Source organism: Mytilus trossulus, chromosome 5, assembly GCF_036588685.1.
Source record: "Mytilus trossulus isolate FHL-02 chromosome 5, PNRI_Mtr1.1.1.hap1, whole genome shotgun sequence".
NCBI classification, from domain to species: domain Eukaryota; kingdom Metazoa; phylum Mollusca; class Bivalvia; order Mytilida; family Mytilidae; genus Mytilus; species Mytilus trossulus.
Genome location: NC_086377.1, coordinates 56,652,759 through 56,667,625, shown reverse-complemented (window position 1 = coordinate 56,667,625; position 14,867 = coordinate 56,652,759). Strand labels below are relative to the sequence as shown.

Here is a 14,867-nt window from a genome sequence, read left to right as displayed (position 1 = left end):
ATTTAGAAAATTTAAAAGCAGTAAAGGGGAGGTAATCCAATCAAAATTTAAAGAACACTGTTATATATGTTTGATTACTTGATTACCTCCCTTACAATGCTTGAAAATTATGAATTAAGAAATGATGATTGTCTTGAGATGTGTAGCTGTAAATTTATTTTTAGAAGTTACTGTTTATTGATATTAATTTTAAAGGTGCACTAGCTATAAGATACATTAAATTCAAAAGTATGATTTTTTTTTGTTCAATTATTAATGCCTTAAAAAGCTTAAAAAGTTCAATTTTGTCAAATTAAGCTAATAAACATTGATAATGACTTATACACTTGCAAGTGAATAATTAGACCTCATTAAATCTGTATTCATGTGCATTCCAATTTAACCCTGTAGAAAGAGATAGAAATTTTTCTCATTTCAGATTTTAAAAATTAAAATGAATTTATCTACAAATTTGTTTTTTTGAGGCGACTAATTTTCAACAGTATAGTGTAATGCTCAATAGCTAAAAAAAATAATTTTTAAGTTCATTAGACGACATTCATTCTGTGTCCGAAACCTATGATGTGTCAACTACTTAATCACAATCCCAATTCAGAGCTGTACCAAGCTTGAATGATGTGTCTTTACTTGCCCCAAATGTTCAGGGTTTCACCACTGCGGTCGTATAAAGCTGTGCCCTGTGGAGCATCTGGTTATGTTACATTTATGGGCATTATGTTTTCTGGTCTAGGCGTCCATCTGTCCGTTCAATCGTTTGTTTGTCTGTCTGTCTGTTCTTCTGTCTGTCCTGCTTCAGATTAATGTTTTTGGTCGAGGTAGTTTTTGATGAATTTGAAGACCAATCAACTTACAAGTTAGTACACATGTTCCCTAATCTTAGTGCCAAATTACAGTTTTGACCCCTTTTTCATGGCATACTGAACATAGAAAATGAAAGTGTGATTGGGGCATGATGCATCCGTTTATTATGGACACATTCTTGTTGGTATTTCTATTGCCATAGTGTGCCATTAGAATATCCCTCTGCCTCTCTTGTAGCATACTGTAAACCAACTAATTTTAGCGAGGGATTTATTTTTGTGAGTAGAAAAATAACGCGAATATAAATTGCCCCGAAAATGTAAAACTAGGATCTTTCCTTATTGAACTACATAAAATAATTAAGAATATAGGGAAAATAAATCACTGCAAAGGGGAATAGTTAGGGCTAAACGTGAAATAAAAATATCGGCGAAAATAAGTTGGTTTACAGTATGTTACTTATGAAATCCAACATTTGTCAAACATTTGTTGATAAAGGACAGTTATTAAACCTTATTCAAGAAATAAATCGCAAAAATACTTCAACTTTACTTGTCAGGAAATTTCAGTGGTATTTTAAAACTATGTCTTACTTCTATTATTGTCACTAATGTTTCTCACAAATTAATGATTTTATCTTTATAGATATATTAAATTAAATGTATTTGTATTTGTTATTGAAATTTTATAAATTTATATGTTTTTGTTACATGTCTTCTAAAATGCATAATAAATTTATACATTTTCTTATTTTTTATTTAGTTTTTCACTAGGAACATTGAATTGTGAACGTTTTATTATTAGTTATTGATATGGAAAAATAAGAAAATGTGGTATGATTACCAGTTAGACAAATTTCCACTACAGACATAGAAGTTAAGAAATATAGTCCACTGAGCAACCTTCAACATTGAGCAAAACCAATACTGCTTAGCTAATTATAAAAGTCAATAAGAACAAAGAAAATTGACAGCCTGATTTATACGCAATTTAATAAAGAAAATATACAGCAACAAACAACCACAGAATGACATATTTGAGAGTACTAGTTCAAAGCCAATAACAAAAAATAAGAACAATATGTATAGTAAACTAAAATATATTACTTTGATCAAAGAAAAATATTCTGAAACTAGAACTGATTAAATGCTTTCTGGCATTACATCCCTGAAACATGTCCATTTTAGAAATGAGTTTTAATTTTTAAAATAGACAACTATGCACTAACAATAAAAAGACAAGTGCGAACAACAAACGATCACCTTAAACAATTAGCAAAGGTGAGCTACTTTTTTAAGCCCCATCTGTCCGTTTGTCCGTCCATTCGTTTGTTCGTTCTTCTGTCTAGTTTCAGGTTAAAGTTTTTGGTCGAGGTAGTTTTTGGTGAAGTTGAAGTCCAATCAACCTGAAACTTAGTATATATGTTCCTCATGATATGATCTTTCTAATTTTAAGTCAAATTAGAGTTCTGACCCCAATTTCATGGTCCACTGAACATAGAAAATGAAAGTGGGAGTTTCAGGTTTAAGTTTTTGATCAAGGTAGTTTTTGATGGAAGTTGAAATCCAATCAACTTGAAACTTAGAACACATGTTCCCTATGATATGATCTTTCTAATTTTAATGCCAAATTAGAATTATTACCCAATTGCACGGTCCTTTGAACAAGTCTGCCATGTCAGTTAACTGCTAGTAGTCTGTTGTTATTTATGTATTATTGTCATTTTGTTTATTTTCTTTGGTTACATCTTCTGACATCAGACTCAGACTTCTCTTGAACTGAATTTTATTGTGCGTATTGTTTTGCGTTTACTTTTCTAAATTGGCTAGAGGTATAGGGGGAGGGTTGAGATCTTACAAACATGTTTAACCCCGCCGCATTTTTGCGCCTGTCCCAAGTCAGGAGCCTATGGCCTTTGTTAGTCTTGTATTATTTTAATTTTAGTTTCTTGTGTACAATTTGGAAATTAGTATGGCGTTCATTATCACTGAACTAGTATATATTTGTTTAGGGGCTGCAGGAATTTCTCGCTACATTGAAGACCTGTTGGTGACCTTCTGCTGTTTTTGTTTTTCTAAGGTCGGATTGTTGTCTCTTTGAAACTTTCCCCATTTACATTCTCAATTTTAAGTTTCAGGTTGATTGGACCTAAACTTCATCAAAAACTAACTCGACCAAAAATTTTAACCTGAAGCAGGACAGACGAACAAACGAACGAACGAACAGACGCACGGACGCACAGACCAGAAAACAATGCCCCTCTTCTTTCGAAGGTGGGGCATAAAAAAGATGTTGTATGATTGCCAATAACACTACTATCGTGCATAGAAGAAACTAGAATAGTTAACATTACTCCTTACTATGTGACCTTCATTGAAGATCAACCCATTCTGTATGATACATAAATAGAAAACAGGAATGAGCAAACATTATAGACAGCACTGGACAAAGACCCATTCTGTGTGACATACATAATTATGAACTTCCAATTTTATGTTACAACATTCCAGCATACGGAGTATATATCTCCATGTTGATACGATATTCCAAGGCGTATGTCGGTTTGCTTTCAACGTATGAGTTTCCCAAATGGTTCCTTTGGTATTTATAGAAGAGGCCTTTTAGTAAATCCATTACAGACATACAAAGAGTCGTGCTGATTGGTCTAGTTTTCCATGTTGGTTTGGCTTACTGGTTGTCTTTTGGACGGTTTTTTTTTTTTTTTTGCCCATGCACTATCATTAGATATAGGAAGATGTGGTGTGAGTGCCAATGAGACAACTCTCCATCCAAATAATAATTTTAAAAAAAGTAAACCATTATAGGTCAATGCACGGCCTTCAACACGGAGCCTTGGCTCACACCGAACAACAAGCTGTAAGGGTCCCCAAAATTACTAGTGTAAAAACATTCAAACGGGAAAACCAACGGTCTAATTTTGGATTTATACATTTGATAATCCATTTGGTATCTTCGGATTATTGATTGCTAAGAATGACAAAATATGATTGTATTTGCCAAAAAAAAGTTTCTTCGTACTTCCGTGCACCCTCCTCAGTCGCTGCATTATTCTCGAAGATCCAGCCCGGCCTGCTTCCTCTGATTCCGTCGATCAGAGGTTATATATCGATTGCTATTTGCAGCATCACCACAAAAGGCTATATTGCGAGAGCTATTTTAAATTTTATAACAAATCATTTTTCAAACAGACAAAGTATCTTTCAATTTACAATTATTTTAGTTTAAAGCGAAAATACGCAAAGGTGCGTTCACTAATGTAACAATCGCTGAAAAGATGACTGCACTTTGAGTAAGTGTAAAATACCCAAGGTCATCTGCAAAAAGAAATTAAATAACTTCCTGTGTAGCAGCCAACCCAAATCCATCAAGTGCAACATGCAAGCTCTGGTATTCGTTTCATCTAGGTGATATACTCAATATGCAAGTGCTGCTATACTGTTGCTAAATATGATTGCGAGTTCACAATTGAAAATCTGAATTCATTTCTATTGTAGTTAAGGCTTTCTTCTGACCCTCATTGTCGATTTTTCGATGTAAGTCAAAGTTTGAAAGTTAATGGAGCTTCTTATTTTGCAAGTTCAATGACTAGACGTGTTCAACATAGTTACCAAAATTTGAATTCTATAGTGGGCGGGAATCGTTATAGCGGAACGGGAACTTAAATGTAACATCTAACTTCTTTCTATTCTTTATGAAAAAAAATCCAATACAAATAATTAAATCTTTCACAAACCGGTAGGTGATTATTGTCTGTATTGAATAATTTAGCTAAAAATCGTTAGCAATGCCATTGAATGCATTAATGATTTTCGTTTGATATTAAAAAAAAACCAAATGGATAAAATACCCCTTTAATAAATTGATAAAGCATCCCTTTAATAAATTGATAAAATATTACTCTTAATTCATAAATTGATTAAGATTAATTTTGATTAATACATTGATTGAATATTATTTTTAATTAATGAATTGGTGAACTAAGCTTATAAGCAAAAACATAAGTTTTTGTTCACGCATCGTTGTAAATATAATGATGAAATTTGATGCGACGTTCATACAAGTGAGATGTTTAGCGCTATCCAACCAGGTTCAATCCATCATTTTCTACATTCTAAAATGCCTGTACCTAGTAAGGAATACGAAATTTGTTGTTCATTCGACGTTTGATGTGTTTCATCAAATTTGATTTTGCTCTTTTAATAAGGGACTTTCCGTTAAAAATTTTCCTCGGAGTTCAGTATTTTTGTGAATTGTATTGTTTGTATTTCGTTAAAAGTCTTTTAAAGCTTACATACGCTTAAAAGTTTGGTCAAATTAACCAGATGAGCAGCTAAAACATATTTCCAAAACAAACATTCAACTACATTATTATTATACTATTTATTTTTTATAAATAAACAAGTATACAGCTATTGATGCAGCATGCCGACTGTTGTAAGCTCACAACACGCAACCAAGTATTTTTTTTAAATCGTTCTAACGTTGATTTTCGAAGTATTCTTTTCTTTCAGATCCTGATTCGGGATCAAATACGGTCACTGAAAATTCTGTGTCGCCAAAGTTAAATGTAAATTTCATATCCTTCTGATCTGGCTTTGAAAAATACATATCAAACCCTCCAAGAAATGAACATTCTCCTGTGTCGGTATACTTGACATCCGTACTATCCGTGTAATAAAAATGAAAACGGCTACTGGATGTACTGTGCGTTCCGAACATTTGTTCAATTGTATGTCCTTTTGGAATAGGTGTGCTGATTTTTATAATGGGGAAAACTGTATTGTCGCAGTTTGCGTTTTCATTCCTAATCACTTTTCTTTTTTCGTCATGAATGTTTTCATCAAAAGCCGGCCAAACTTTTAAACCAATAGTATATCTTGCTATCCGTGATGAAATATAATCGGATTTATAACCAAACAAGACTGCGCCTTTAAGGACGACAGTTGAAGAATCCTCTTGCAAGATTATTGCTTTGTTAGGAAAAGAAGTTTTCATTGTTTTTTGCATCATCTTGCATTCTGCAAAACCACCAACAAGAAGAATGTTTGAGATGTTTGGTAACGCACACTGTTTCAAAACAGATTGTACCAAAGACACCAAATTATCACATGTTGCTTTGAACAGTGATTCGACGAATATTGCTTTAAATCGCATTTTGTCTCTAATTATTTCAATGTTACTAGCCAGGCTGGATGAATTAATGACGGTAGTGATATTTTCCCCTAAATATGACTGGCACAGACTATCAATAGTGGAACGAGGAATAGTTATATTCACATTCCTAGTTTGTGAACTCTGATATACTCTTTTAACGTTTTCTATTTTTCGAAGCAGATACAAGTAAGAATCAGGAAAGTCTAATTTGAGACGGTTCATAATTGGTTCACCAAATATACGATTGAACATCTGAATAAATTCGTCATAAATGGAAGTACCACCACAATCATTCCCAGAGGCTTTAACCACTTCTTTCAATGTCCCATTTGAATTCTTTTCATGGACCGTTATGTCTACTGTGCCACCTATCACAAATAACACGTTCAAATTTGTTATACACGTTTATGGGAAACATCCATTAATTATATCCTATACTTTATATATTGAAAAGATTGAAGGAACATATAATATATTCTATTAAACCAACTAGTAGTGTTTTCCTTCGACTTAAACTGCTCCCTGTGGGTTATGCGGAAAAGTTAGCCAACACTACACATGTTTTAAAGTAAAGAATTGATTGATAGATACCAGGTGTCTTTCCAAACTACCACATGCATGTTTCTGAGGTCTAAAATTGTAAGAGACAATTTTTTTTCGATCATATTTTTGTCTTTATTATGATGTTTCTATGATTATCGATTCGCACGGCGGGTGATGCATGCTTTGGATTTACGAACTAGGAACCATTATGAAGAATGTTCGCTACTTTATTTTAAAATACCAAGCGTTTAAAAGATTGCTATTAACTGATAGTACATAAATGAAGAAACTAGACAACAAAAAAACAGAAAAAAATAAAGGGTCCGCGTGCCTGTTTTCAAAATATAAGCCATTGAAAATTTTGAATAATTCTCACTGTACTTCTCATACATTTAACATTGGCAGCTGTTTTCGTTAAAAACCGATGAAACTATATGTAATCAAATCATGGAAAGAAAAGCAGTGGTTAATTGACATTTTTTTTTTATAATGGCTATACCTGGATAAACCAGAGGATTAAAAATAAATGGTTAAAAACAAAACAAAACTAGAGGAGCGAGCATCCTTTACTACTTTTACTTCTTTTATGTTTAAGCATGATAAGTGCAATACGAGATCATATATTTTGTAGTGAATGCTACTAGTATAGTGTACTCATTTATATCATAACAATGATGTTTTCATGTTGTACATTTCAACAATGGTACAAAACTAAAATAAAACACAATGTAATGAAACATGAACGATTGATGTTAATTCAAAACCAATACATCTTTTTCTTAAGTTTGTCATTTGGATTTACAGCGATTTGTTACTCTGGATCGTTTGAGTTCAATCCTTATCATGAGTCTTTTTATACTGTCCAAGGTTTAATAAATTGTTCAATCTTGCTCTCTATACAGAACCCAACACCGTGTGATGGTAAATAATTTTTCATAAATTTATATATAAATAAAGGCAACAGTAGTATACCGCTGTTAAACACTCATAAATCAATGAACAAAAAACAAAACGGGGTAACAAACTAAAACCGAGGGAAACGCATTAAATATAAGAAGAGAACAACGACACAACACTAAAATGTAACACACACAGAAACGGACCAAGCATCAGACAAAATCCCACGAGAATAACAAATATAATACCAAAACCAAATAGTTTACATGAATTTGGGATAGACAAGTACCACGACACGTCTTATCGCAATGTGAATTTACACTCAAAAATAAGAGAAAACAAACGACGCAACGTTAAAATGTAACACACACAGAAACGAACTATAACATAACAATGGCCATATTCCTGACTTGGTACAGGACATTTTTAAAGGAAAAAATGGTGGGTTGAACCTGGTTTTGTGGCATGCCAAACCTCCCTCTTTTATGGCCATGTGAAATATAACATCAAAATGACAACACAACACCACAGGACTACAATATAAATAAATTGGAGAACACAATTGACAAAGAATCACACGACCAACAGCCAACAAAAGGCAACACATTCAAAATTTTAATATGCCAGAAGTGCATTTTTTCCACACAAGACCTACTAGTGACGCCCAGATACAAAATTATTAAAGCCGAAACAAGTACAAAGTTGAACAGCATCGAGGACCAAAAGATACAAAAAGTTGTGTCAAAAACGGCCAGGGTTTTCTGTTAGTTATCAGAACATTCCTATTAATTAGAATAATTTATACTTTTGCAAACAGTAAATTTTATAAAATGACTATACAAAAGATGTTCATGATAAAACTGAAGTATTAACTAATTACAGGAGACAACTGAAATACATTACAAAACCAGAAATTTTCAACACAAAAAGAAGACACATCCGAATAAGTAAAAACCTCAACGCCAAGTGACGTCATCTTTGAAACTCATCATAGATACCAGGACTAAATTTAGTATATACACCAAACGCGTGTTTCGTCTACAAAAGACTCATCAGTGACGCTCGAATCCAAAAAAGTTAAAAAGGCCAAATAAAGTACGAAGTTGAAGAGCATTGAGGACCAAAATTTCGAAAAGTTTTGCCAAATACAGCTAACGTAATCTATGCCTGAGGTAGAAAAGCCTTAGTATTTAAAAAAATTCAAAAACTTGTAAACAGTAAATTTATAGATATAACCATATCAATGACAATTCATGTCAGCCTATTATACTATTATTTCAGATAAGGGTGAAGGTTGGTACCTATCAAAACGCTAAAAGAAGCTACATTTGTTTGCACCTATCCTAAGTCATGAATCTGATGTTCAGTAGTTGTCGTTTGTTGATGTGGTTCAAACGTGTTTCTCGTTTCTCTTTTTTTATATAGATTAGACCGTTGGTTTCCCCGTTTGAATGGTTTTACACTAGTCATTTTTGGGATCCTTTATATCTTGCTGCTCGGTGTAAACCAAGGCTCTACGTTGAAGACCGTACTATGACCTATACTTGTTTATTTTTACAAACTGTGACTTGGATTGAGACTTGTCTCATTGGCACTCATCCTTCATCTTCTTATATCTATATTTTGCATAGTTTTTATTGATATTTGAGAACACCTCGCTTCCTAGGAATTTTTTCCCCCAAAGACGATAACATTTTCAGTGTCTAAATTTATCACACTTTATAATTATCTAAACCTGGACAAAACAGTTATGTGTGATACTAGGTACTTGTTTATTCTGTTTCAGAAATTGAAGTCAAATGGTAACATGACATTTTTGAATGGATCTTCTTTATGATAGATATAGGAAGATGTGATGTGAGTGCCAATGAGACAACTCTCCATCCAAATAACAATTTAAAAAAAGTAAACCATTATAGGTCAATGTACGATACCCATTTTACCGGCCTCAAATGTATGGAAAGTTTAAAATATGAAAAAGTAGATGTGGTATGATTACCAATGAGACAACTCTCCACAAGAGAACAAATGGCACAGAAATTAATAATTTTAGGTCACCATACGGACTTGAAAAAAATAGCAAATGGCCCCGAAAAGACAAATGTAAAACAATTGAAATGAGAGAAATAACGGCCTAATTGATGTACAAACAATAAACGAAAATCAAACATGTAACACATCAACAAACGACAACAAATGAAAAACAGGCTCCAAACTTTGCACAGGTACATACATATAGAATAAGGCGGGGTTAAACATGTTAGCGGGATCCCTTTTCGATTAATTATCAAGAAAATATTTCAATTTGTCTCAGAATAACTATTGTAAATATAGCCACTGAGGCTATTCATAATTATTTGTTAAACCCTAAGAGCCAATCTCAGCTCGTCTAAGTTAATTCGCACCTGTAGCCTTGTATACATAAAAGTAAACTCATCATAGATATACCAGGATTAAATTTTGTATTTGACGCGCCTTTCGTCTACAGAAGACTCATCAGTGAAGCTCGAATGCTAACAAATTAAAAAGGCCAAATAAAAGACGAAGTTGAAGAGCATTGAGAACAAAAATTCCTAAAAGTTTTGCCAAATACAGTTAAGGTAATCTATTCTTGAGGTAGAAAAGCCTTAGAATGTAAAAAAAAATCAGTTAATTTATAAGTATGACTATATAAATGATAATTCATGTTAGCACATATTAAGTGATGTGCTACTGGGCTGGTGATGCCGCGAGTCTCGGGGAATTAAAACTTCACCAGCAGTGACTTCGACCCAGTGGTTGTAAATAAACTCATCATAGATACCAGAATTAAATTTTATATTTACACCAGACGCGCGTTTCGTCTAGAATAGACTCATCAGTGACGCGCGAATGCTAAAAAGTTAAAAAGGACAAATAAAGTACGAAAACCAACCAAATAAAGTCACAAAACAACCTACAGCACGGAGAATGTACTACTTTTCCCCGACGTTTAGCCTACTACTTCAACGTTTAGACTATTGAAGGCTTTGATTTGAAAAAAAAAATGTATATTGTGTCAATACATAATGCTTACCGCCAAGATCTACAACCATAAATACTGAACCAATTTCAGCGATTTCCCGGCAACCAGGAGACGGTAACGTCTGGCAATATATTGCTGCTGCTTCTGGTTCAAGGGCAATAGTTAAATTATCTCTGGGTATTCCCGCCTGTCAAAAATAAATATGTAGCCGTGTGACCTGTTGTTTTAGTAATAATATTTATGAGTTCTTCACGCCATGAACGAAATGAAAATCATATACTAGTATGGTATATATTGATTAAAAACACAATTGATGTTATGATAAAAAATTTCAATAATTATTTATGTTTTACTATTGAAAACAATAATAATGAATGCACCTTTTCAGCACTTTTTCTCAAAAACTGTTTGGCTGTGTCTGTCCAAATGGCAGGTACTGTGAGTACCCACTTGGTTTTCCCTTTATCAAGTTCCATATTCTTTACATCAATGGCACTGTCTAGATGATCTTTTAAGGCTTTAATTGACAACGAAAACACATCTATGGCAGGTAGTGGTTTTCCTCTTACATCTTCAAGAACCATATTCATAGTAATATTCTGTGAACAGAGTTTTTTCAACAACGATTTTAAGATCAGTATCAACATCATTCTTAAAAATTGCAATACACTTTAATAACATTTAAAGTAACAATAATGCAACACATACATGTACGTATTTCGAAATGCAAACACAGGAAGTTGTGTGAGCATATGTTTATATATATATTTATATTTTATAAAAATAAAAAGTAAATTCATGACTTTTTCAGTAATCTAACATTGCGATCAAAATTGAAAATAAGAATTAAGTTATAGAAAAACCTATTATAGTAAGTAAAAATGGGTGGTGGATTGATTGTTGGTTATTAAGCGTCCAGTCGCACACCGTTCCTACATATTCCAGACGAGAACACACAATACTTTCAATAAGTAGGTCCTGTAAAATATGCCGTCTGGGATTAAGGTCGGGGGATTTGGAATCTCACTGGGTTGCTGACAGGAGCGACACCTAGTGCGTTAACTGTTTGTTACATGCTTCATTCGCCGTACGAATCAAATGAAAGTTGATGTAATTACTATTGTTCGTTATGTTTTCAACTGTCAATAAGTTTCTCGTGCGCAATAGACACACAGACGGACGGCCGACGAACGGTATACAATAATACTCCCTGACAACGGGTGTAGAAAAAGTGCAAGTTTGTCTGCATTTTGTCATAACAATGCAAGAGAGAAATGGATCCTACCGCAAAATCTCGTGCAATACATTATTTATCACCTATCAACATCTTAACTATCATTGTATAAAACGCGTGGCGAACTTTAAATGTGATTGCAGTGGTAGTAATTATATTATCATTATATTCACCTATTACCTTATAATTGTGAAGATTCATTTTAAACCTATGAAAGAAGTAGTAGTCATTAGAGTTTCCATCCAATACAATATCGGCATACTGTTCCTCTGCCTCATACCCGAAAGCTACAATGTCTCGTTCTTTCGTAAGCAGTATGCACGTTGGCGTCTTTAACGATGCGACTTCTACTGTTCCGGAATTCCAGACCTGATTAGATAATATCTCTACATCTTTCAACTCAATGTGAGGTGGACTAACAGAAAATGCATACCCTGAATATGTAGTTCCAAAGTCTATTGCGACCACATGTAGAGCCATGGTTTATCACATATCACCTAAAAATTTAACTAATCTCGCATTTAATATATGCTAAAGTACTAGTAATCTGATGATCTTGAAAAAAGAAAACTCTTAAATGAAGAAGCGAAAATTTCAAGGAAACATTCAAAACAAATAACTCAAGATAGGTTGCTTTTGCAAACGAAGATTCTTCCCAATTCCGCCTCTTTTGTTGAGATATTAAAATATGAATGATATTTTGTTTTATTTCCAACCGTGTTCCTAGATATATTGTAATAATAATAAAGGGTTATTGCAAGAATTTGAGGAATATAGTCCCGAGTAGAAATTTATATTGCACGAGCTTGCGAGTGCAATATATGTTCTACGAGGGACAATATTCCCCAATATTCATGCAATAATCCTTTTATTGTATAGCAATATACTATTTGAAAGTAAAAATTGGTTTAAACTAAGATTCAATCGTTGAAGTCGTAAATTTTGAAGATTTATTGCACAAGTGCAATATTAGAATTTGGTTACTTTCTGTTGGAAATATTATATTGCTATACAATAACAATCTTTATTGTCAAATAAACAAATGAAACATGTTTGTGACAAAGCGTACAAAGATATACATCAATGAACTATAAACTGAATTTATTTTAAAAAACAGGAGACATGTTACCAGGTGTAGTAAGGATCTGTAGAAAAAAAGTCTACATTAATTTCAAGTTCGACACAAACGACGCATGGATAGCTCTGTCACAATACTCACTATGTTTCTAGTGAAAAGCAGGGTCGATATATGTAATATGCATTCGAAAAAGTTTAGATTTCGCTTTTAGAAAGTAGTGCAGTCTTTCATGGAGCGTACTTGTATTAGAGTTATTGTAAAATATATCTGCTGATGTGAATTTATAGGATTTTTTTCTTGAAGGTATAATTCAATATAAAATACTCGTGCCTACATGTTTTATAAATATAGTGTAAGAGAAAACAGAAAAGGTACGTAAAGGCATTTACTCGATATTTGTTCATTATAAACAAAATATAAATTTATACCTTTACAATTAACATGAATATATGTCAGGTTATTTTCTTTAAACAATCCTTCATTTTACATGGGAACCGTAGTTTTCACTTATATTGAATATGTCTATTTAAAGTTGTGGATAGTTTACCTTTATATACTGACAACTGTTCGTGACAGAAATGAAATGTAAAGTAAAAAGTACACAATAGTATTTAAACATTACATTTATGCATTGATTGGATAATTTTAAGACATATCCGTGCTCAATTAATTATTCGAGCGCCTTTCAACAGCTTGCTGTGAAAGTACATTACATATTTGCTGAATATAAATGCTTTATAGTAAGGGATTTTAATCTGATCAATTATAAAAAAAATAATATGAACTTATTAATACAAGGTGAATCTATCATTAGATACAAAGAAAGTAGTTAAGATTGATAGTTTCTCTTCGTTTGTTTAAAATGTATTCCATATCTTAAGTTGCTGTTATAAAAAAAAGAACGAATATTACCATTTCTTTTCATTAGACCACTTTCGAAATCATCCGTCACCGGAAAAAACTCGTCAATTATACGCGCCTTTATCACCGTCATTTGTGCGTTTAGGGGCGTCGTCACTTCCCTTCCAATGTTGAGCGAGTGGTTGGAAAACTATAATTCTATATTGTACGAATTATTCGGCAAATTGAATTCTCAAAATTGACAATCAACACTGCTGTCATTAGGGAATTGTCAGTAAGTACCTACAGAGCAACCATTATTTCTAGTTTATCCTGCACAAAGACGATCACTAAGACGCTTGATGAACGTAAATAGTGCAGGGATACAGGCGACCCCCTCTATCTGGTAAATGACGTCATAAAGGCGTGCATAATTGACGAGTTTTTGCCGGTGACGGATGAACTCGAAAGTCGTCTATTGGAACAAAATCAATCATAATATAAATAAACTGAGCAAAGATACCAGAACTAAAATTTTACACTTACGTCAGACGCGCGTTTTGTCTAAAATCATCATCAGTGACGCTCGGATCAAGAATATTTAAAAGGCCAAATATGTTTAATTCACCTCATAACAAAGGCGAAAGTTAAAATAATTGACCTTATTAAATAGTGTTGTCATGAGAAGAGTTATATTAAGTTAAAAAATATTAATGTCATACCTTGAATAAAGTTATCACAATTAAGGAAGTAAATCAAATATGCTTAAGATTTTCATCAAATCAGAGATATGAACAAGTTAGGTCATTCAAACAGGAAATAGAGCTAAAATTAAATCCACATCATAAGACATTTTCCGAAAGTATACCAGCGAAGTACGATAATGAAAGTTAAAGTAACAAAGTAAATAGTAAGGTCTAATTACAAGTCGTCATGTGAATATTTTAAAGATGTAACAATCATTTTCTGTCTTGTTGTTAAAGTGAATATAAAGTAGTAAGCGTCCTATCCTTAATATTCGACTAGATCACAAAATATGATGTAGAAATTGATAATATGGATACTAGTATAAATATCAACTAAGATCAACTAGTTTTAACTTGTACTTTTTCTTTAATTTCATTAAAAAAGGGACATAAATTCCAACGCCGAAGTGGGCATTCGCCATGGGAAATTTAGTTTAAAATCATGCCTTTATTTGTGAACATCAACATAGTATTGTCAATGTATAACGGACATGTTTGCTTATTAACTCGTGAATTCGTATACTAGTATTAGGTTTCTTACTACACTTC

At 32.8% G+C, this 14,867-nt stretch overlaps 1 protein-coding gene across 1 annotated transcript; it reads right to left on the bottom strand.

Moving 5' to 3' along the window:
- Nucleotides 1-5,234: 5,234 nt before the first annotated feature.
- Nucleotides 5,235-14,457, bottom strand: LOC134719738 (heat shock 70 kDa protein 12B-like). Its single transcript, XM_063582699.1, has 5 exons — nt 14,295-14,457; nt 11,835-12,151; nt 10,801-11,019; nt 10,472-10,607; nt 5,235-6,344 (listed from the first exon to the last, which is right to left on the bottom strand). Exons 2-5 carry the CDS (start codon nt 12,132-12,134, stop codon nt 5,299-5,301), a joined length of 1,701 nt encoding a protein of 566 aa, XP_063438769.1. The 5' UTR covers nt 12,135-12,151; nt 14,295-14,457; the 3' UTR covers nt 5,235-5,298.
- Nucleotides 14,458-14,867: the final 410 nt, after the last annotated feature.